This window comes from Corapipo altera, unplaced genomic scaffold (genome assembly GCF_003945725.1).
Source record: "Corapipo altera isolate COAL_440 unplaced genomic scaffold, ASM394572v1 359, whole genome shotgun sequence".
Lineage (NCBI taxonomy): Eukaryota > Metazoa > Chordata > Aves > Passeriformes > Pipridae > Corapipo > Corapipo altera.
In genome coordinates, this window is record NW_020884948.1 from 2,217,378 (window position 1) to 2,240,631 (window position 23,254).

At 35.9% G+C, this 23,254-nt stretch overlaps 1 protein-coding gene across 1 annotated transcript in view; it reads left to right on the top strand.

Moving 5' to 3' along the window:
- Positions 1-23,254, top strand: part of RECK (reversion inducing cysteine rich protein with kazal motifs) — a 48,942-nt gene that overhangs the window by 21,247 nt on the left and 4,441 nt on the right. The window contains exons 7-19 of the mRNA XM_027662846.1: positions 3,352-3,385; positions 4,260-4,457; positions 4,851-5,118; positions 6,590-6,769; positions 7,708-7,920; positions 8,628-8,764; positions 10,793-10,933; positions 12,602-12,790; positions 16,588-16,710; positions 17,207-17,378; positions 19,311-19,503; positions 21,508-21,718; positions 22,851-22,924. Coding sequence (XP_027518647.1) covers positions 3,352-3,385; positions 4,260-4,457; positions 4,851-5,118; positions 6,590-6,769; positions 7,708-7,920; positions 8,628-8,764; positions 10,793-10,933; positions 12,602-12,790; positions 16,588-16,710; positions 17,207-17,378; positions 19,311-19,503; positions 21,508-21,718; positions 22,851-22,924 — 2,133 coding nt within the window. The remainder of the gene's footprint in view (positions 1-3,351; positions 3,386-4,259; positions 4,458-4,850; positions 5,119-6,589; positions 6,770-7,707; positions 7,921-8,627; positions 8,765-10,792; positions 10,934-12,601; positions 12,791-16,587; positions 16,711-17,206; positions 17,379-19,310; positions 19,504-21,507; positions 21,719-22,850; positions 22,925-23,254) is intronic.

The window sequence follows — 23,254 nt, forward strand, 5'->3', positions numbered from 1 at the left end:
GAAACCAGGTGGCCGCATCAAAACAGTGCCTTTCTGATGACTGGTACCTGGCATCCATAGAGAAGGATGTGTGGTGCTGTAAAAATTACATGAGCCTTTAGGCAACAGTATGAATCTATTCTTTGCAGATGTAGGATGGTGACTCTGTCTACATGTTCTTTTTCCCTTAATTCTCTTGTCCCTCATCTACATTAAACAGATGGAAGTATTACACAATTTGCTTTGTGTGTTGTAAAGAGGGAAAATCTAAAGTTAATCGGATGAGGAATGTTGCTGCAAATTCATTCTTAGTCTCATAGAAATTATGCAGTATCCATGCTTTTGGGAGAAAAGATCTAAAATTTGGTAGGGGATATTCTTGGAATGAAAATAAAATGTCTGAATTGTTCCTTTGTGAGGTTTGGGTTTTGGGGTTTTTTTATGTAAGGCAGATTTTTCAATTTTTGTGTGAAGTGTACTCAATAGACCTGTTCCTTTTTTCATGATCACTAAAATTATAAGTAGTTGCTGTTCATGGAAAAATAACTTAAGTTTTCAAGTTAGATTTGTGTTTATTCTCTTAGGGTCATTATTTCAGTGCCACATCTACCATGACTCATCCAAGGTTTAAATTAATTTCTGACTGTTAATAGAAGAAATTTTATGCTGATCGTTACAGAATTGGGACTGTCCTCTTCAAAATCTTGTGTTTAACTGTTATTTCACTATCTAAAAAGATATTATCCAAAAGGTGATGTAATAGAGACTATAGAAAACAGGATGGTAGCAATATGATTTACGTGGCATAAAAAGTAATTGGCAAGTTGGAACTTGGGATTTAAATTACAGCATAAAATAAAATCATTAATGGCATGATACAAACTGAAACATCAAGGCTTGAAGTTTTTCAAATCTAATATAAAGTGTGAGTCTTCAATCTTTTGGTGCAGTAAATAATTCTTTTAGCTCTTCAGATTTTCATCAGAACTATCTATGCAGGAAAGTTAATTCATTTGAATGCTAATTCATGCATAGAAAACCAGTCTGTGTTCTGAAGTGTTTACTCTTAAATGAACAACAGAAAAGAGAATGAAGATAGCTATGAAAATAAAGAAGATTTTAAAAAGAATCATGTTTTTCCTGAGGTAGTCAGAAAACTTTCATGAACAAAATTAAAAAAGGGAAAGCAAGATTGTCAAATTCTCTGATTCTCTAGTGGAATACACTTGCTTACTGAGTAGCGCTTCAATGGAATAAGAAGTTCAGACTTTACTGTATTTACTGATTCTGGTGCCAGGCTGTAAGATGCCTCTGAAGGTAAGGGAAAGGGAAGGTGTGAATTGTGTACTGAAGCTTCCTTGTAGACATGAGACTGCCTGTTTGTGCTGCTGCTGAGAAGAGAGATACATTCCGTATTTGCCCTTCTATACTCAGCATGACTGAACGTGAGCGAGCTGGTGGAGAGGAAATCCTCAGCATTCTGATGCTGCAGTGACTGGTATTCTTATGAGTTAGCCACTGGGAGATTTGATCACTTTGATATTCGCTTTTCTCTGTAACCCTACCTAGTCTGCAGTGGGGAAAATAAGGATGCTCAATGTCCCATCCAACCTGGTCTTGAACCCTGCCCATCCCTGGCAGATTTTCACAAAAATACCCCAAAGATTATTTGGGATAGCCACTTCTCTGCAATGCGGTAAATACTAGTAACTAACATACATGCATAATCTAATGAACTACAGAGCTTAAACTAGGTCTGCATTTTGAGCTCTCTTCCTTGTCTTAGGTAGAGGTAGTAGCATATCTGGTACTTCCGTGTACTGAAGCAAGACATGATGTCTGTGGATTAATCTGACGCTGTTTCTGTTTTCTTCTCTAGATTCTCTCTTCTATGTAAACCACAATTTTGTTTAATGATAGGGATAGGGGAAATGGGGATCAGAAACTTTATGAAGATGGGGATTGCATTTTGTCACTTAATATACCTTAATGTATTTGATCACTTTTTATAATCTGGTGTTCTGACAAGTGTAGAGATCAGGTGTGAAGGTAGTTCAAATATCTCTTCTATTTCACAATCATGTAATTTTAAAGTCTTTGATAATTGGCAACTACATTTTGGAATTTCAAGCTCGTGACTTCATCTTTTCATAGAGGTACAGAAAGCTTATATGCAGTATCTGATATTTTTAAGAAATGTACCTTTTCAGTGAGGCAAAGGCTGGTTGTTTTGGGCAAGAGTTCACTAGTCTTGAGGGAGGTGATTTTACCACTCTGCTCTGCTCTAGTGAAGACCCCACCTGGAGTACTGCATCCTGGTCTGGAGTTCTTAGCAGAGGAAGGTTGTGGACCTGTTAGAACAGGTCCAGAAGAGGGCCACGAAGATAAGAGAGGTGGAACACCTCTCCTATGAGGACAGGCTGAGAGAACTGGGGTTATTCTCCCTGAAGAGAAGGCTTCAGGGAGACCTTATGACAACTTCCAGTGCCTAAAGGGGCCTACAAGAAAGCTGGGGACAAACTTCTTGGCAGGGCTTGTTGTGACAAGGGTTAATGATTATAAAATAAGAGAGGGTAGATTCAGACTAGGTATAAAGAAGACATTTTTTTATGATGAAGGTGATGAGGCACTGGAACAGGTTTCCCAGAGAGGTGTGGGTGCCCCATCCCTGTAAGTGTTCTAGGCCCCATTGGATGGGTGTTTGAGCAACCTGGTCTAGTGGAAAGTGTTCCTGACCATGTCAGGGGGTTGGACTAGATGACGTTTAAAGGTCCCTTCCGACCCAAACCATTCTATGATTGCTCTGTGGATTAGAGACCTATGAAACAAACCAGCAGGGTGTGTGCATTTCCCTTCTTCTGTCATTTAATATGTATGTTCCCCCAGCTGTGCCTTTTGGCTGCAGTTTGAGGGAGTTGACTGCATGCTTTAGCATTTAAGGTGTATTGTTGTGGAGTTGTTGTGCTGAGATTTTCTATTTGCATGCATGCATCTGTGCAGAGTTCTTTTTTTTTACATAGAATCTTTAAAATTATTGTCCTTAAAAAAACCCCAAACCAACCAACCAAACATATTGGGACACCCTAATATAGCATTCTGTTTCTAAGTTAGTCCAGGAAAGTCTTCCAATTTATTTGCTTGCTTGACTATTTATCTTGAGTATTTATTTATTATGAGTACACACAGAACTCAAGTGACCCCTGATCTTTTGATTTCCTGGTTTCACTGTTTGTATAGTGTTTTTGTTTTAATCCAATCCAATTGGAGCAAATAATACAAAAGATTTATTTGCTCATTATCAAAAATGACTGGACACTTAAGTATTTATTCAAAGTTTTCTGGCTTGTAACACTGTTTTTGTTTTGATTTCAGAATGCTCTCTTTAGTTGTATTAACAGAAATGAAAGTAAGTATATAATAGTTTGTTTTGTTTATCTTTTATATCATTCTATCCTTTTTTCTCTAAAATGTAAGAAATTGTGGAGGTGTACATTTACACAAACACATGGATTCAGTTCCATAGAAGGACAAACCACATACATAAATTGTCTTAGTCAAGTGATTAAGGGAGGAGTTGGGCTCAATGATCCTTGTGGGTCCCTTCCAACTCTGCATATTCTGGGATATCATTTACATCAGTTTTTAATTTCTGTATTTGTATTTGTCTTTTCTGTCTTTTTTTCTTTCTGCTTTGTTCATTTGATGAGTGCTAAGTAGCAAAATTAAATGCAGAGTTGAAATTGTGAAGAACCATGCAAGTGTTTTGTTGCCTGATATCTGTCTATATAAAATTAAATCAGTGTCTCAGAATTCAATCTAGTAGCAATGGTTCTCAAGAACTATTATGTATATTTAACATACCAAAAATGGGTGAATCATAATACCATCTCTCTGGCTTTTTTGAATGATACTACTTTCATATTTATTTGTTTATTAGTAGTATTTCTCTAATAATTCAATTGTAGGACAAGTCTGATTACTTTAAATAAGAACAGAATAGCTGAAGATAAGATTCAGCTGGCTTGCTGGTCTCTTGAACTTGAGTTCAAGGCGGCTTTAGTGACTTTTTTCTTCTGCCAAACAAGGAAATGTAATTTGGCTAGTGACAGATATTTCCAATCATTTTGTAGACAAAGGTATTTTAATAGAGCATAGCATTTTTATTTTTTTTTTCCCCACGGTACTAGCTTGAGCATCATTGTGTGTTGTACAGACATGCTCGCTTCTTCATTTCTCTGCTTAGGAACCCATACATTTTCTATGTTTGTTTGCTTCCCCAGTGGGGTCAGTCTGTTGCAGTTACGCAGGTCATCACACAAACTGCCGGGAATATTGTCAAGCAATTTTTCGGACAGACTCTTCTCCTGGTCCTTCACAAATTAAAGCAGTTGAAAATTACTGTGCATCTATTAGCCCTCAGCTTATACACTGTGTGAACAACTATACACAGTCATATCCAATGAGAAATCCTACAGATAGTAAGTATAAAAAAATCCTACTTTACTGAAACTTATAAAAGATACTAAAAATGAGGATTGTATGTATGTTTTATATAAAATGTGTTATTGTATAAGACTATTGTATTAATTGTATTAATGCATTTCTGTGTTATAACTGTAATTATATGAATTTCTATACTGATAACTTTTGGGTTTAGGTGCATTGTTGATTTTTATTTATTTTTACATATTGATTTTGTGTTCTTTTTTTTTTTCATAGTTGGTCTGTATGCATTTTAGAGAAGCAATGTTATTTGAGATTCTTTGGAGGGGAAGAAGCCCCCTTCAAGCACTTTTTCTCTGAGGGCTGTTATGCCATGCATCTTGAATGTTGTTGTATGCTTGACCATTATTTATTTAAATTTTTAACAGGTTTGTATTGCTGTGATAGAGCAGAAGACTATGCATGTCAAACTGCTTGTAAAAGAATTTTAATGTCAATGAAAACAGAGCTTGAAATTGTTGATGGACTTATAGAAGGCTGTAAAACAATGCCCCTCCCTCAGGATCCACTTTGGCAATGTTTTCTTGAGAGTTCAAGATCTGTTCACCCAGGAGTCACTGTGCACCCTCCACCTTCAACAGGCCTTGATGGAGCCAAGCTCCATTGCTGTTCTAAAGCAAATTCTTCCACATGTAGGTCAGTATCTCCCTACCCTCATTTCCAATTGTGAAAGTCCTTCAGAATTTGTCTCATTTCAGACCTTTGCCTGAATCTTGCTATGCATGTCAGATAGAAATTTCTAGAATTCTGAGAAAAAATACAGGTTTAGATAGTAGTTGTTCTGTCCAATACTTTATATCTCAAAACATACTTTCTGTAAGAGGGTTCAACTCTTTCTCACATTTAGCACTGGCTTATTACAGGAGACACAGTAAGTTAACAAAACCTATACTATACTTGCGGTCATAATAACCAATATTGCAACCTCTGGTCAAGAGGTCTTAACCAGAACTCAAGAGAGCCAAGGGGACAATGAACTGCACAAACTCTCAAGTGTCTGGTTACTTCATGTTAAAACCTTAGCAGTGTTCCTTACTAGATGCTCTTTTCTTTTTTTGTCAATGAAAAATAACTTAGGTTATTTAGTAATTAAATAAGGGAACTAGCTATCCCAACACTGAAAAAACCCGAAAGGTTTTCGGCAAATAGTTGCATGCTTGCAAAAAACTGTTATTGAAGCATTTTTAGTTTAGCATGATTTTCTGTCTCCGTTAAAAACAGACAATGATTGCATTTTAAATGCATCAATATATCTAAATAAGTTGCAAACTTTGATTTCTGAGCTGTTGCTTCCTTTGATAAAAAAGTTTCCAGTAACAAAACAGCAGATCCTGAATTAGCAGGATCAATAATGAGTTTAGTAGTAGGGCCCTGGAGCTGTTATTTCTTAGAACGTTGTGGCATAGGCAGTTGATACAGTATCTTCTACTTGCTTGCTTTGACAATGAGTTCTAAAAATGGATCCTTCCTTCAAGTTTTCAACACAAAGGAGATCTAATAGCACAATGAAGTTTCATACCTTCAGCTGGGATGGGAACAGTGGCAACTTGTAGGATATTGCTGTGAATAAAGTGAGTTGATTGTTGCTGACACCGGAAACATCTCAAACAAAAGCAACAAACAGTACCCCTGTTTCAAACATCTCTGCAAAAGAAGGAATGTATTTTGTTTGACAGTCATTTCTGTAGGAGAAGAAAGTGTTATTTGAAGCTGAAGGAGGGGATTACAAGTTGCTCATTATGATGTCAACCTAGATTTATTACAAGTAAAATTAGCTGGGCTAGTTCTCACCTCAAAGTTATAAGTTCGGTTTCCAGCTATTACAGTTTTATTGGATATTATGGTTTTATATTCTGAAGTCTTTCAGTCTTACTAGCTCAAAGATTTGCTCACATTCTTAGGCAAAATGGAAACTTAGAAAACACAAAGAGGGGTTATTTTCTTTGAGCACAACGTTAGGATGCCCTTGCAGACTTTCTGGGCTCTAAAACAGTCTTCTATGGCAAGTATAGGCTGTTGTGACCAGCAAAGAAATGATGGGCTCTGCTATATCTGAGTGCCTGCTGTTCTTTTCATTTTATTTTCTTCATCTCTATGTTTTTTTCAGAGAGCTCTGCACTAAGCTTTATAGCACGAGCTGGGGCAATTCACAGAGCTGGCAAGAATTTGATCGCTTTTGTGAGTATAATGCAGTTGAAGTTTCCATGTTGACCTGTTTAGCAGATGTACGAGAACCTTGTCAGCTGGGCTGTAGAAATCTTACTTACTGCACTAATTTTAATAACAGGTAGGAGAGAGACACTGAATATTTTATAAAGGAATTCCTGTGCTTTGATTTAAAAAATAAAGTTAAATGTTTTTCAGACTTATTTTGAAATTGTATGGAGCTGTGTTTCTGCAAATATGTTTGTAGTTAATTTAAAAATAAATAATTTTTTCTAGAATGAACATTTAGAAATGTTCATTTAGATATAACAAAACTTACAAGAATAAAAGCTAACCCATGAAGTTGTAAAATGTTACTATGTATTAGCAGCATATTCCTCTGTCTTTCTGTATAGACAAGTAAGCCATGATTACTGAAATGTTGTGTATTATAAATAAGGTTAAACTGCTTGTTAAATTTACATGTTACTCATTCTCAAAATTCCTTTTATTGGAGACATATTTTTGTAGGTTTATACTCTCTAGGACAAAATGCATGACTTAAAAGTGGTGTCTGAATTAGTAATTGCAAGGTTACAAATTAAATAGCTAGACTTTAAAAAAATTAGATTTTGTTAGCTATTAGAGATCACTGGCTTTTTTTTTTTAATAATATGCAGTGGCATGAGCATTATATAAGTAGTAGAATCACAAGCCTGAGTAAATATAAATGATAAATCAACTTGCATTAGTGATTCACCAGGAAACATACACATAGATATTTGGGGTATCTGGGATATTTGCTCTTAAGTCGACTTCATGTAAGAAATATTTAAGATCTAAGAGATAGAGGTGAGAAGGGAGTTTCAACCTTGAGTCCTAAAGAGCTTGTTTTCCTTAAAGACAGATTTCAGATTGATTTTAATCTTGCTTAATTATGGAAGGGATTAATTTCTTGTATATCATAAAAAGCAAGCCATATCAAGGTTTAGAATTCATATGGTGAAAGGTAAAATGTGTGGTATTTTCTCTTTTTTTTTTTCTGTGTACATACCATATCTTATCTTCTTTTTTTTTAAGGCCAACAGAACTTTTTAGGAGCTGCAATACTCAGTCAGACCAGGGAGCCATGAATGACATGAAGCTATGGGAAAAAGGAAGTATTAAGATGCCATTTATAAGTATTCCTGTGCTTGATATTAAAAAATGCCAGCCAGAAATGTGGAAGGCAATTGCCTGCTCGCTGCAGATTAAACCTTGCCACAGCAAATCTAGAGGAAGTATTATCTGCAAGTAAGTACTGGGTGGGGAGGGAACAGTTTATAGGTTCTACTAAGGATTTTAATGAGAACTGAAAAGCTGCTGTAGAACTGTGTTTGATCTCTGTTGAGAAAACATGGCAAGGCAAACATGGAAGGAATATTAAGTTTCATAGTTGCCACTGCTTAAATCTCCATCACTGTAAATGCCTGTTAATGAGGGGCGTTCATTGGAAAGTGGATTTATCGTTTGGGGGTTTTTGGCTTTCCATGGTGTCTGAAACCTTTCCTCCTTTTTCTGTTTTGAGACCTACTGGTGGTTTTCAGCTGACAGAAAGGTTGGAAAAAAGAAGTTTATTTTTAAAAAAAAAATTTTGAAAGTAGGTGATTGGGTAGAAAAGAGAGCAATTAATAGTACAGGTAGTAAGGCAGAGTTCAACTCATATTAGACATTAGTAAATTAAGGAAATCCTTGATCTTGGAAGATACATGCCTATGATAGCATAGAAAATGAAGATCATCCAGCCCAAAGTACTATAAGCAGTAGTTTCTGTCTTTGTGTCACAAATTTGTTCCTTGCCACTGTGTAAAATGTAGCATATATCTAAACACTGTTGTGAGGCAGAAGGGGAAAGTTGTGGATTCAGGAAAGGGAATAATGTAGAAAGAAGTCTTTTTCATACAAGATCTTTTTTCTCCAAATAGTGTTGATGAAATTCTGTTTTCTTTATTTATCTGAAGATCAGATTGTGTGGAAATACTGAAGAAGTGTGGAGATCATCATAAATTCCCTGAAGGTCACTCAGCTGAGAGTATTTGTGAGCTTTTATCTCCAACAGATGACTTGGAGAACTGTATACCATTGGATACTTACCTGAGTAAGTATCAACATGCCTATGCAGCAATATTAGAAACCAAGACACTTTGAATGCTTATCATTACTTTTACTAGTTTTCATTATTTCTTTAAAATAAAATTGTATTGGATTTGAGACATTTTATTTAATGTATTGGGAAATTGGAATTTTCAAGTTGCCGTAGCTCATTATCTTTATTCTTTTTTGTATTGGGTGTATGTGGCAAGGTTGTTTTGGTAGCAGTGGAGGCTGCAGGGGCTGTATGGGAAATATCAGGGCTGCACTGTGCCAGACACAATGAGCCCACCACAGGCCAAAGCTGAGCCAGTTAGCCAAGTTTGTGGTGCCCCTGTGAAAAAAATTTTTAAAAAATGCAGAAAGTGCCAGACAGTTGGAGGGGAAGGGAACAGGCAGAGTAGGAAAAAACAGAGGTTAGCACCAAGGTCAGAGTAGTTGGCTGAGCAGATATCCATAAGACAACCCTGGGGGACCTCTGGCCCCATGTATTCCCTGGAGGAAGCTGCAGGCCATGGAGAGCCCATGCTGGAGCAGAGGAAAGGTATGAGAAGGAGTGAACAGCTGAAGAAACTGCTGTGTGCTGACCGTAGTCACCATCATTCCTCCTGCTTCCAAACCCTACTGCATTACTTGGGGCAGGGGCAGAGAAATCTAGAGTAAGGAAGTGAAGGTGAGCCTGGGAAAGGGAGGAAGAAAGGAGTTGCTTTAATATTTGTTGGGTTTTTCCCCCCGTTATCTACTATGTAATTAGATATTTATTTTAGTTAGTGATACATTTAACTAATTATCCCCAAGTCAAGTTTTGCCTGCAATGGTAATTCTTAGGCAATCTCTCTATTATTTCAGCCCATGATCTTTTCTGTTCCTGTGCTACCTATTTTCTACACCCATCTGCTTTGGGGTGAGGGACTGGTGGGAGTTTGGCTGTTAGCCAAGGCTAACCCACCACACTTCTCTTTTGGGGACATCATATGTTCAGTACAAGCACACTAACATGTATTATCTAATATTAATGATTTTTAACTGCTTGAAAATAGACATGATTTAAAGCACATCTTCTTGATGTACAGAATTACACTTTGCCCAGTAGATAAGCTCCGTTCTTTAGCTGTGCAATTAGAATAACCAAAAAAAAACAAATTAACCCTTGGGGCAATAGAACACAAGTTTAGTAACTATATGGAAGAATTAAGGTTTTGTGACTCTTGTTTTCTTCTAACATGTCTTCTCCCTCAGTGTGGGACACCATTCTATTAATAAAATTTCATTTTGATTCTAGGCTTCATTTAAATGCATCTTTTTACATTTTTTTCCAAAACTGCTCTACCCTATTACTACTTCCTATTACATATTAATCTCTGTAGGATTTAGACCTTTTTTAGCTTTATAGGATTTGTCTGTTTTAGACCTTCTTCCAAATTAAATTTTGATATTTCTTTCTCAGAATCCCAGCAACTCTGAAAATAGTAACATTTTGGTTAGTGAAAGCATGCCTCAATAAATAAATTGTTACCAGAGAGACAAAGTATTGAAGCTTTGGTTCCTTCTTTCCATTTAGCTGCTGCTTTCCAGTGTTGTCTTCCCTATAATCTTGTAACAGGAGAGGATAAATAATGAGTTTAAAGGAAAACAGAAACAAATGTTTATCAATGATAGATAAACTTGATAGGACTTGGTCAAACTTCAGGTGTGCTGGAAACCTCTAATTTGTTAATCACTGACTATGGAACTGCCAGTCCTTGTCAGTTTGTATTTGTCATATAGAGAAAATGAGTAGAGAAACAAGATAGAGGAAATATATTTTGCATGTGAAGAATCATCTGGGTCATTATTTCCAGGGCTGAGGTCTAAGCTACTGAAATAAGTTAACTATCTTGACATGCCAAGCTCCTACAACTATAATTTAAAAAAAAATAAGACTTCACAGAATTGTAAGAAGTATGATTTCACTGGATGTAAGAAATTCCATGCCTTACTGAAGGAAAATAAACCTCATTTAAATCAATACAGATGCTGTACATTCTGTTTTCAGGCCCAAGTTCTTTAGGTAACATTGTAGAAGATGTTACACATCCATGTAATCCAAATCCATGTGCAGCTAATCAGTTATGTGAAGTAAATAGAAAAGGATGTCAATCTGGAGAGCTGTGTCTTCCATATTTGTGCGTGCCAGGTAAGCGTTTTTGGAATTCTATTTACCTGAATTTTACTGATAAACATATGTTACTGAAATTCTCTTGAAGGTTTTAGAGTGAATTGCTGTGCCATGGTTTAACCACAGTCAGCAGCTAAGTACCTTGCAGCTATTTTACTTTCCCCTCCAGCGACCCCCAACTTGGAGAGGAGAATCAGGAAAAAGGTAAAACTCATGGGTTGAGAAAAGAACAGTTTAATACTTGAAATAAAGTTAATAATAATTGTCACGATGAAAACACTGGTGGTGTCTTAACTTCTGCACCATGTGTAATTGTGAGCTGACTGGGGAGAAAACCTCATGTAAAAATGAGTTTCAGCTGCCTAACTTTGGAATGTCAGGCTTGGATGGTGTTCATAACAAGGGTCAAATCTACAAAAGGGAGTGTGAGACTCTGCAATGTCCAACTCCTACAGCCTTTTCATTGTTCCACCTTAAATCTGGTAGCACTTGCCACAATTTTTCCCCTTTCTTTAAAGCAAAAGGTATCATTCAGTGACATGAGAGATCACCTGTAGTTCTTGAAGCAGAAAGTTTGTATTTGGTGACCACTTGAACGCGTGTATTGGGAGAGACTGAGCGAGTGAGAACGACACTAATTGGTAAACTGAATTGCATGAAGCAGCCTCCTTTCTAGAGGAGGTGCTAGAGAACTTTGCCATAACTGTCTCACGTCAGTTTTCCAAGCCTCTTTTGTTCCAGCAGTTCTGTGGCTGATCAGCAGTTTCTCCAGTGGTTTTTAATTACAGGTGAAAGCTGGATTTTGCTTCACTTGTACATCTGCAATACTTGTGCTCTTTTAAAAGTGAGGATAGACTTAAGTTCATTCTTCATGTGAACCCAGGGACATTGGTTTGGTTTGGTTTCTATAACCCTTACAAAATAATTTTACTTTCCTGAAAAACTGAGCATTATTACTGTAGAGGTTGTATTGTTTTCACTTGCTGCAAATGTCATTCAAAGTCATCTGAAAAAAGCTCACATAGAGCTGTTGAAGAGACAATTTGCTTCTTCTAAAGGTTGGACAGTGACTTTTATGTTTGAATTCAGTCTTTTTATTGGCTGAAAGTTGCAGTATTTTAACCTACTATTTATGTTATTATTTTTCTTTGCAATTTTTAAAACCACTTTTCCATTCTTTCTCTTTAAAATCCACTTTTCCTGCTTTTTCTCCGTTTCTCCCCACTTCACATCTACTTGTAAGCCCTTCAGTGTTCACTTAAGAGGTACAAGGAGGGAGGAAAGGCAGAGTAAAATATGTGAGAGAGGGGAAATGATTGGGCTTTGCTTGCGAGACCCTTTAATTCAGATTCTGTATTGGAGAGAGTGAAGCATATGTGGCATTTATCATATAACCTATGTTTCATACTACTACAGAACTGTGGAAAAAAGTCTAAAATACTTGAGAATTATTGGAATAACAAGTCTGTTTCTCTAAAGTATCATTTTCACAGGTACTTCAGAGCACTGTCTCAAGCAAGTATCCTCCTCCTACTTGTTGCCTCTGTGAAATGAATTTGTTTAAAGAGCAAGAGCAAGGCTGCTCTAGGAACACCTTATGTTTTTCACAAGTCATAGAATAGTAGCAGTAGTGGCACTTGTCGAAGTATTTACTAAATATGAGCTAAAATTTCTCCTTGTATACAGGCTGCAAACTGGGAGAAGCCTCAGATTTTATTGTCCGCCAAGGTACGCTTATCCAAGTGCCATCCTCAGCTGGTGATGTTGGTTGTTACAAGATTTGTACCTGTGGACACAGCGGATTGCTAGAAAACTGCATGGAAATGCGTTGTGTTGATCTACAAAAATCATGCATTGTTGGAGGACAAAGAAAAAGTAAGTATTGGAGAAGTAATGTATATAGCACACACTCCTTGAGTTACGAATTTTGAGCTATATGAGAAGACACAAAGGATCTGAATGCAGAGTTTATCATAAAATATAAAATTTAATGTTTGCTTCCCTATATATAATACTTGGTTAATTTCTGCATATGCTGGAGGGTTCCATTGTTGAAATCAAAACTGAACTGTTTCTGTCTCAACCAATCCAAGTCCTGTGTGAAGAGTGTTCTTAATACACCATTTCCTTTTAGCATGGGGTGGTTTCTTTACTAGCTCCAAATGGTTTGGAGGTTTTGGGTTTGGTTTGGGTTTGTGGGGGTTTTTTTCTTCCACGTGGTTTAAATACATGCATGAGCTCCAAAGGTTTGTGTTTCCACTCCAGTGGCTGGCACACAGACCTCTTATCCTACTTATTGATTCATCCAGCTTAAGGTTTGTTAGTGCTTATGCACATATTCAGAGTAGGAAGCACACACATTAAATGGGTAAAAATAGGATTGGATTAAAAATACAGGATAGATTGTGGTGATCAAGTGCAGGGTATAGTGAGAGAGGCAAACTGTCCAGCTACCTGTCTACACTCAAATCATTCCATTTTTCCCCTTTTTCCTCCGCTTTCTCACACATTTTCCTGCTTGACTCATCTTAATTCCTCCTTTTCCTTGTCTTTACTCCTTCCACTAAACATCTTATAATAAATTTTGCACAGTCTTAAAATTCGCCTCCCTTGGCATCGCATAATAAATCTGATATCCCTTTAGGGAATGATGCTGGTTTAGGTTTTGTGTGGTATTCTGGACATGACATTGGTAGGTTTCACACCGAAGACATTGGTTTGAAAATAGTATTTAAAATGCTGTTCTGCTAATGTGTACAAACATGTCAGAAATACATACCTGTCATAGTCTGTCCTCTGCACTTGGTTTTCTTTGAAACTACAGGCTATGAAGGTTAAGTATCACAAGGCAGCCTATGCCTTTCAGAAGAATAAACTTAACTGCATTTTTTGTAATTAAATTAATATTAAATAAGAATTATAGTTTAACATATTAATTAACATATGCCAAAAAATTGAAGATGTAAGCAAATACCTTATGATGATAAAAGTATATTGAACACTGTGGTTCTTTAAAGGCTTCCTCAGCATGGTGGCTCTAGACCTCCTGCCAGATAACTGTAAGATGAACAGCTTTTTATTTTAACAATAAAAGCATACTAACTATCTCTTTCTTGACTTCGGTTTAAGTTACTAATTTTCAAGATAACTTTACTCTTACTGTTTAGAGATTAAATTGGCACAGCTAACAAGGATGAGTGGGATTCTACCTAACCTGACAGTCAAAGGAGTTAAAAGAGATGTGACAAGTGATGCATCTTAAAAGACTGTAATGATTTATTCTCAGATTTATTCTTTACTTGAGAGCTTTAAATGTGTATTTTTGTCATGCAAGCTGGCACTGTAATCTTGGGAAAAGAAAACAAAATAAAAAAGCTTCTACTACAATAGGGGAAATATTAAAAATGTCTTGAACATAAAATGGAGTCTGTGCCAAACTGTGACTTGTATGAAGTTGATGTCTTTGAATCAGTCAGCAAGCAAAAGATTTTCTGCTAGTGAACAGTTACATATTTCAGCACTGGACACTGTTTGGTTTCTGTAAATCAGCCAGCCCTTTTAAAATACCATCAGACTGACATCCAAGCATAATTAAAACAAGTTAAAGGTACCTAGTGAGTCCAAAATAACGGAATTACTTTTTTTTTACCATGTGATAAGAAAGAGTTATTTTCACATTAAGTAATTAAGCAGAGCTAAATAATCAATTCTACAACTATTTTCATCACACAGGAAAATGCCTGCTATGTTCCATGGAATGGAACAGGGTTTTTTTGAATCTGGAGGGCTTTTGTTGGTCATCCAAAGAAGATAAAAGTCAGCCAAACATACTTAGAACTTATTTTTTGTTGTAAGATCTGTACTATTTGTTCATGGAAACAACACTGAAAACATCTTAAACCTTAATGATATATTTAATGGGCAGTTATAGAAAGTGTCTGTTGAAAGTAGATACTTTCAAAATACAGCAGTTAGCAAATACAGTATTTAAATGGTGACTGTAACCTTTTTATGGACCATTCTGTCCAAAGAAACTAGCAGTTTTTCAGATGATTGGTGAAAATAATCACAAAAAATGTCTGAAGCTATATTTGTATTTTAGCAGAGTATACAGCTCTCATTTGTTCTGGTAACTGTTACAACAATATGTGTAGCTGGTAGGTATTCAGTAAGTGCTGTCCATTTAAAAAACAAACAAACAAACTACCACAAACCCAAAGCCAGGCAGCTTCCTTTCTTTTGCCATAGTGACTCATTAGGTGTACGTGGTGATCAAGACTTGGTATTATGTAATAAAAGATAAAAATTACTAGATTCCAAAGTCATTAGATGATGTATTGAAAACAAAGAATTAAAAGTTTATGGTCACCACATAAACTTTTTTTTGTGACTATATATTTAATTGGGTTTTATTGGTAAAAAGCCAGGGTTTAGTCATAAAATTTGAACTGTGGTTTTTAAAACCATTCTCTATAAAGCAGACAACACTGGAATCCTTTAACTGACCCAGAAGTTTTTTGTGCTGTCCATTGACTCCAGGTAATGAAATGACTGCTGCTGATGAGAAAACATGTGTGCACTCTTTGATAGTGAAAGCCAATAATCTTGCACAGTTTTCAAGTGATCCTAAGTCAGTTACTCTGAAGAATCACCTAAGAGATCCAGTGTTTGGTGTTACCCTCAAACCTTGGGAACTTTTCTTCCCTCCTGACAAATACCTTCATCCTTGAGTAGTACTATGGTTTAAACAGAACTTTTTGTGCTACAGAGGCTTTCTCTCCCATCCCCTCTTGTTCTGCTCTCCTTTACCTAGGAGCATCTCTTCTGAATTGCTCCAATGCTGAGGATTTTCCTTATGCCCCTGTAATATTTTTCGAAAATTCTTATTCTCAATCTCAGCCCTTTGAAAAGAGATTAGAGGGAACTGCCTTATTTTGTAAGGCACGATTACTGTTATATTTTCCTGAAGAGCTGTGTATTTGTTGACCAGTTTGGTTATGGATAGATCAGCTGTTATCAACATGAATTGATTTTACATAAAACATACATCACAGTGAAGGGCAGCCATATGGACAGTTCAGAAAACCAAACTGGAACTGCTAAACTGAAGAAAAACTCCCTAAATTTGCAGTTTTATTCTTGGATTCAGGTATGAAAAAATTACTGAGCTATAAAATGCATTCCAGTCCAGTGAAGACTGGCACTTTTACCTCTTGACAAATGTACACACAAAGGAGAGAAACGAGCACTACAGAGGAGTTGTGCTTTGTGTGAGACTATGGCTAAAAGTTCAGCAGTCCTATGTAAATTTAATTTAGCAGAAGAAAGTGTTTTTACAAAAGCTTTACCTTTAAAAAACCATGGAGCTTGCTAGCCAGAATTTATCGTTCTTAAAAAAAACCTAACTTATATAGGCTTTGAAAGGACTGCTTGCTTCCCTGGTTAACTAATTAATCACAACCACATGTGAACAGACTTTTCCTTTAAAAGAAAAAAGCAAAACTTGAAATCTGAAAAAAAAGGTTAGAAATTTCAGTGGGAAAGTAAACTGAATAAGGGAAATTACAGAAACAATTAATAATGAAAATGTAATACTGATGTTGTACATATGAATATGTAATCTTCTGGTATATTTTCATTAATTGTATGTATTTACTTTAATTTATTTTAAGGCCACGGAACATCCTTTAATATAGATTGCAATGTCTGTTCATGTTTTGCTGGAAACTTGATTTGTTCTACTCGTCAGTGCCTAACTGAGCATAGTTCAGAGGACGAACGTCAGAAGTTTACAGGTAACTTCCAAGCCATGAAAACTGTAAGCTTAATATTTTTTAGAGCAACGATTATCAGCTTAATTCCTTTTACAGTATTAATGTAAAATACCTGATAATTTGTTATTAGTATGTTTTTTTAACTTTTTTCTCATGTCCGACCCACACTGCAGAAAAATCACATACCTTTAAAAAAAAAAACCAACACTGAAAAATAAAACGTCAAATAATATGTAAAAATAAATAGAGACAGGGTATTGCCACTGGGTCAAGAGATAAGGAGTTTGGAGGAAAAAATGGAGAAAGCTGAGTGGAATCAGCAAGGAGACAGGGCCCAAACTTTGCTTCCAGCTACTTGTAAGTGCCTGTGATCTACAGCATTGCTAAAGGACAGGAGGGATGAAGGGGCTGAAGACACTTTGCTGGAAGGCAAAGATACCTTAGTGACCCCTTGTGTATCTTCTGTCACAGCAAACGAGTGTACACCAAGTTCCTGTTCTGTGTGTTGCTTTTCCAGGTTTGCCATGTAACTGTGTGGATCAGTTTGTGCCAGTGTGTGGTCAAAATGGACGCACGTACCCAAGCGCATGTATAGCTCGTTGTGTTGGGCTCCAGGACAATCAGTTTGAATTTGGATCGTGTATTTCCAAGGATCCTTGTAACCCTAACCCTTGTAATAAAAATCAGAGGTAAAAACAGAATATGTTTTTAAGCTTTTCTTTGGAATCTTCTACTTATTAAGTAGATTTATGTTTTCTTTGAATGTGTTGTGTATTGTAGGAACATTGTATTTTTGGGATACTCCAATAAAAATAACTTTTGAAGTAGCTACTTTTTTTATCATAGCAATAACTGCCAGTTTTTGGTTCTACTTATGTAGTGCTATGTCAATTAAATTCATTGTGCAGATCTCATTTTTAGCGATAAAAGAGACTTGATGCATACTGTCAAAAGTGGAAGAATCAGATTTTGTTGGAATGGCAATAAGTGTCATATTACTACTTTGTTTCACACCTTCTTTTAGTAGTTTACGAAGAAAACCTGCATCTGAATTCCAGACTTGGAGTCAGTCTTACTTATTCAGTCAATAAAGCAAAATCTGCATAGACAAATATACTAAAACAAAAATATGCTTTGTACTAGTTTCAGGCAAAAAAAAAATCTGACCTTTCTTACAGAGATCAAAGGCTGTGGCTTATAATATTGGCCTCTGTCTTCAATTTTCTCAGTGTTGTGCAATACTGCAGTCTCCTTTGAATTTGTGCATTTTTCTGTTTTGAAATAAAGCCGTCATAAAAAGTTGTGTAATACTGTGCTTTCATGAAAGCTGATTGTAGCAATTTTATTTTTTTTCCTTTTTCTGCACTTAAAATGCCTTGATGCAGAAAACTACTGAGAAAACACTGTAGTTTTGTAGCTGTAATACCCATTACGGCGTTCAAAAATGGAATTTCAAAGCTGCATTGTGGATAAACACTCTTTAATTTTTATATTTGAAATTTGGAGGATACATAGAGGTTTTGTTTTTCCAGTTTTTCAAAATACCATTATGCTTAGAATTTCAACTTGTCGTATAAGTAAAGGACTGTGCGCAGTACATTTTTCTGGGTCAGTTTGACAATGCAGCATAAACTAGACATGGTCATCTTAAAATGCTCCTGATGTGCTTTACTATTTTATTATCTATTTAAGATCTTATATCCACTTGTGAAGTGTTTAAATCTCAGAATTTCTAAGTCTTCCCTAATGTAAAAGACATACATGTAATGCACAGGATCAGCAGCACTCAGGGAGAATAAAGACATATTGTACATAATCCAGTGGTAGCAGCATTGCTGTCCCTTATAGAAGGAATTGGTTGCTTAAAAAAGCCATTAGAGCTTTTATCAGTCTGTTCAGCAGGCTTTATTGGCTGGCATTTCTCTAGCAGAGGAATGTCTTGCAGGGTCTATGGCAAATCTTTTGCAGATAAGACCATGGAAGGTACATACTTAATACAAAGGGGAAAGAATTTCTGCTGTTTACTGGTCTGTGGAGGCTTCAGAGGAATGGCATGCAAAAAAGTGTTAATACTGGGGTTTTCCCTTTGTTTGCAGTCATTCCCAAGATTGGATGTGATACAATACTCTGAACCTACAAAGCTAGCATCTAATTAGATATTTGTAATTGAAACCATTTAATCTTCTTGTAGGTCTTGTTTTTACTCCTTTCTCAGGGATGGGAGAGACAAGACCTTTGCAACAGAATCTTTTTCTCTTGCACTATTTTCTTGTTTTCTCTAGTTTTTCTTAAATATTCATTTACAAAATGAAGCATGGGAGTAGATAAGAAGTTTATCCAAGCCTTTATTGAGAATCCATTGGAAAAAACGTGGTAAAAGATAAATGTTGGTGGGAACACATTGACTAAACGTGGTGTGAAATTGTTCCAGGTTTGTGATGAGATCTGAAATTGGCTATTCAGAATGTTTTATCACTGGTATTTCCTGCAGCTCTGCTGAACTACAGTTAGCTCTAAAGTACTGGAGATATTTCACTGAAAGTATTTTCCCTGAATATTTTGAGACTAAAAAAAAAAAATAATCCTATGACATGATAAGAAATTACTATTATTTTCGGCAGGTGCATACCGAAGAAACAAGTTTGCTTGACTAGTTTTGAAAAGTTCGAATGTAGCCAACATGAATGTGTGCCAAGGCAGTTAAATTGTGACCAGACACGAGATCCTGTTTGTGACACAGACAATGTGGAATACAGTAACTTGTGTACTCTGTACCAAAAGGGAAAAAGTTTAGCATACCGAGGACCATGCCAGGTAGGACGTAGCAATAAATATCAAATCTTCTTTGTCCTTTGATGTTGCAGTTTGGGGTTGGTTTTGGTTTTGTTGGGTTTTTTTGCAATATTGGTTTTTTTGCAGTATTCTGGTTTTTGTAGCTTAATCATTTAAAAATTTAATTGTAGCTAGTATAAAAATACTCTCACAAACTTAGATTCAGAATTTTGTCAAGTGTTTCTCTGCTTTAGATAACAGTTGTTTCTCTGCTTTAGTTAACAGTTGTCTCAAAACCAGTCAAAAGCTTTGCTTATACGTTCTTGGGGTAATGCTCTGATATTTATATTAAGTCTTCTCTTCCTATTTTTTTTGCTACTAAAGCTTGCACTGAGGTATGTTTGCATTAATTTGTGCAGTTCCTAGTGCTAGTTTATACCAATTTGAAGTTGTCTTAAATATATAAATGTCTTAATGCCTTAAATGTCTTAATGCCCAATCATAGAAAGTCTTTGTGTGATTTTGCCCCAGCGCTGTTCAGGATTTATTTACAGAATAGGCAATCTGTAATACTTTTTTAGTTAGTCTGGATTGGATTAGTCTTCATATTAATTCTTGAGAAAGATTAGGATTAGGTTTAGTTTTTCCATCCCACTGCTCCCTACAAAGGTGGTAGACAAGCTATTTCTGTTGCTTTACAACAGGAGCTGCTCTGTTCCAAGTCACTGGCTTTACCAGTGGCTGTTCATCTCCAGGTTTTTCTCAAATCATGAATATTTATTTGAGACCTTCTCTTGGTCTCAACTGATGGGTATGCCTAGAAGTACAAAACATATTTTCAGGGGTTTTCTGTATTACAAGTGCTATTACTCTTTTAACCCACTCTTAGTTTCTGCCTTCTGTCTTTATACCTTCTTTTTTCAGCAACCTCATTAAGTACAGGTAATTCTTGTTGCACACCAGATACTTCATGAGATACTCAGAAAATGTTCAGTCCTTGAACAGTAAGAATCAAAGGAATATTGCATGGCTGTTGTTTTTCTCCAGCAGTTATCTATGTCTACTATGCACATTCACGAAGTTTTTGACACTGGTGCCTCTAAGTTTTCACTCTTGCTTTTATAGGGAAGATGATTGCAAGATAAACTGTTTAGGGTGCTCACATTTACTTGTTCTCTGTTTTGTTGTTAACTTAGATGTGTACCATAGGAACTGGGATTGCCTTGGTTTTTTAGAGGTTATACTGTGATCCTGCAGCTATGATGACTGAGTTGAAATATGGTGTAACAAAATATCTAACCTAAGCAAGAGATTATGGAATGAGTTGTGTCATTTCACAAGACTTTGGACAAAAGCATTAATCATACCTTGTTTGCAGAGGTTCAGCAATTCTATTTGCTTCTGTTCAACTTCAGAAGCTTAAGTTTATTGCCATTTCACAAAGTGTCTAGTAACAGATTTTATTCTTTTGAAGTAAGTGTATGCATTTATCTTTATATAATAAGAATAAATAATGCATACATACAAATAAATAAAATGTGTAAATAACTAATATATAAAAATATACAATGTGTTAGAAATACATGCACAATAAATTTTAGGAACACAACTCCACACTAAGATGAATTAATAAATAAATTACCAATGAGTTGTTAAGATATTAATACTAAAATAGAAAATGTTTATTAACAAATCAACTTTATTAAAAAATATTTTAAAATTTAATGAAATTGTAGTAATTTTAATTGATTTAATAAACAAGTTAATCTGTATATGGTAATTTTATTTAAATGTTAGCACAGAACAAAAGTTGTTCTTTTCCAAAACATGATTTATTGTACATTTCTCAGATTCCACCTTACATTTCTCTGTACCTTCCTTACATACTTACCCTTTTCATTTATGACTCCCAACTTCCTACTTTTTCAATGTTTGACAATATTAGCAGTGAATTCCCTTTAGCTTTTGTTTTCCTCATGTTAAAACTACTCTGAAGCTTCTGTAGCATGACTGAATGGACCTTGGAAACATTCCTGTGTGTTTCAGCCATTTTGCAAGTCAGTGGAGCCTGTGTGTGGACACAATGGAGAAACCTACAGCAGTGTCTGTGCTGCCTATTCCGACCGCGTGGCTGTGGATTATCATGGACACTGCCAGGCTGTGGGGGTGCTCTCAGACTACGGCTTCCATATGGAGTGTGCCTTTGTGAAGTGTCCCCAGCTTTCTGCCACTGGCTGCAAACCAGTCATTGCACCAGGTATGTTAATTTGCTGGGGAAGTTTAATGCAGAGAGGAGAGAATCTGCGTATAAATAGGGGGATATTTAGAACAAAACTTATGCTTTGAAATGTTATATTCCATAATGTCTTTGAGACTTCAAAGAGAAAGGATGAAGTAGAGATCTCTCTCTACTTAAGGCTAGAACAAGCCAGTATCAGGACCCAGATGGTAACCCTGGAGTGGAAAGCTTTGGCTTTAGGAGTCAAGCTCTTTCAGTCTTGAGAAACTTGCAGCTCTGCCCAGGAGATGGGTTTGGGAGAAATGAATGAGGTTTGTGGTATCTTGAGCAGGACGTCTCTAGGAATCTGATGAGCAATTTTTCGGAAGTGGCAGTGCAGATACCACAGTGGGATACCAAGCTGTCATCAACACAGCGTTCCCAGAAGAGCAAAGATGATATTTAATTAGAAGACAGAGAAAAATACCACATGTATTTACAATACTGTGAAAGAGGAAGACAGTAGGAATAGTTTTGCAGTTATGCTGTTTTGAACTGGATTTTTATTGTTTTTACAAATACCTCCTTTATAAAACAACAACTACTCATAGGTAATACACAGAGCAAGGAAAGCTTCATTTTTAAAAAGAAACAGCTTTATTCATCTTTCTCATTCCCTTTGAAAAAGGGTCTTTTTGCTTTGGTATTACTTTTAGTATTGTAAAAGTCACTCTGTGAATGTGAATTATATATAATAAGTTGAGGAGTGCATTTAATACACAGTCATATCCTAGCTATATCAGCTCTTGAAATTCATAATTTCTGTAGTTGTATATGCATGCATCCATACAAAATCTTAGCTTGTGATACACAAAGTGCCTTCAGTTTTTAGCTTAAAATAATGATTGATCTTGAAGTGAATGAAAATTTGACTTGTTTCTTCATGTTGGTAATAGTAAAGGTGTGTTGAAAGGTGACTGCTTTTGCATTATAACTGTTTTTAGTATGAAAAAATATTAGAAATGTGCAATTCTGCTATCAAATTGAAACAGGTTGCTTTGGTAGTTCTGCTATTTTCATTCTCAGTTAATATTCAAATTCTGACTCCTGTTTACTTAAAAGTGAAAACACTACTTGCTTTTATTTCTGAGATTCTTCTGTATTCACATAGGAGCCTGCTGTCCACTATGTGCCGGAATGCTGAGAATCTTATATGACAAAGACAAGCTGGATAATTTTGCAAGGGTAAACAGTTTAATCATGCCTAATGTTAAATGGTACAAAATTCAAGTTACTGTTTAATTTCTCCTGGAAGGTTAACACATCATAAAACCCGTTATTTTTCAGTAGTTAGTGAGGCATATAAATTGAATTACAATGCAAACCAAAACAGAATTAGAATAGGCATAAACATGCAGACTCAGGTTTGCAGTTTATATGTCTTGTAATAGTGTGGACAAATGATATGGGAACAGCATCTATCTCACGGTAGTAATACGGTTTATATTTGTTATCTATGGCCTTTTTGTTAAGTTTATTCTGCTAGTTCACTATTTTCTAATGTAGGTAACTTAA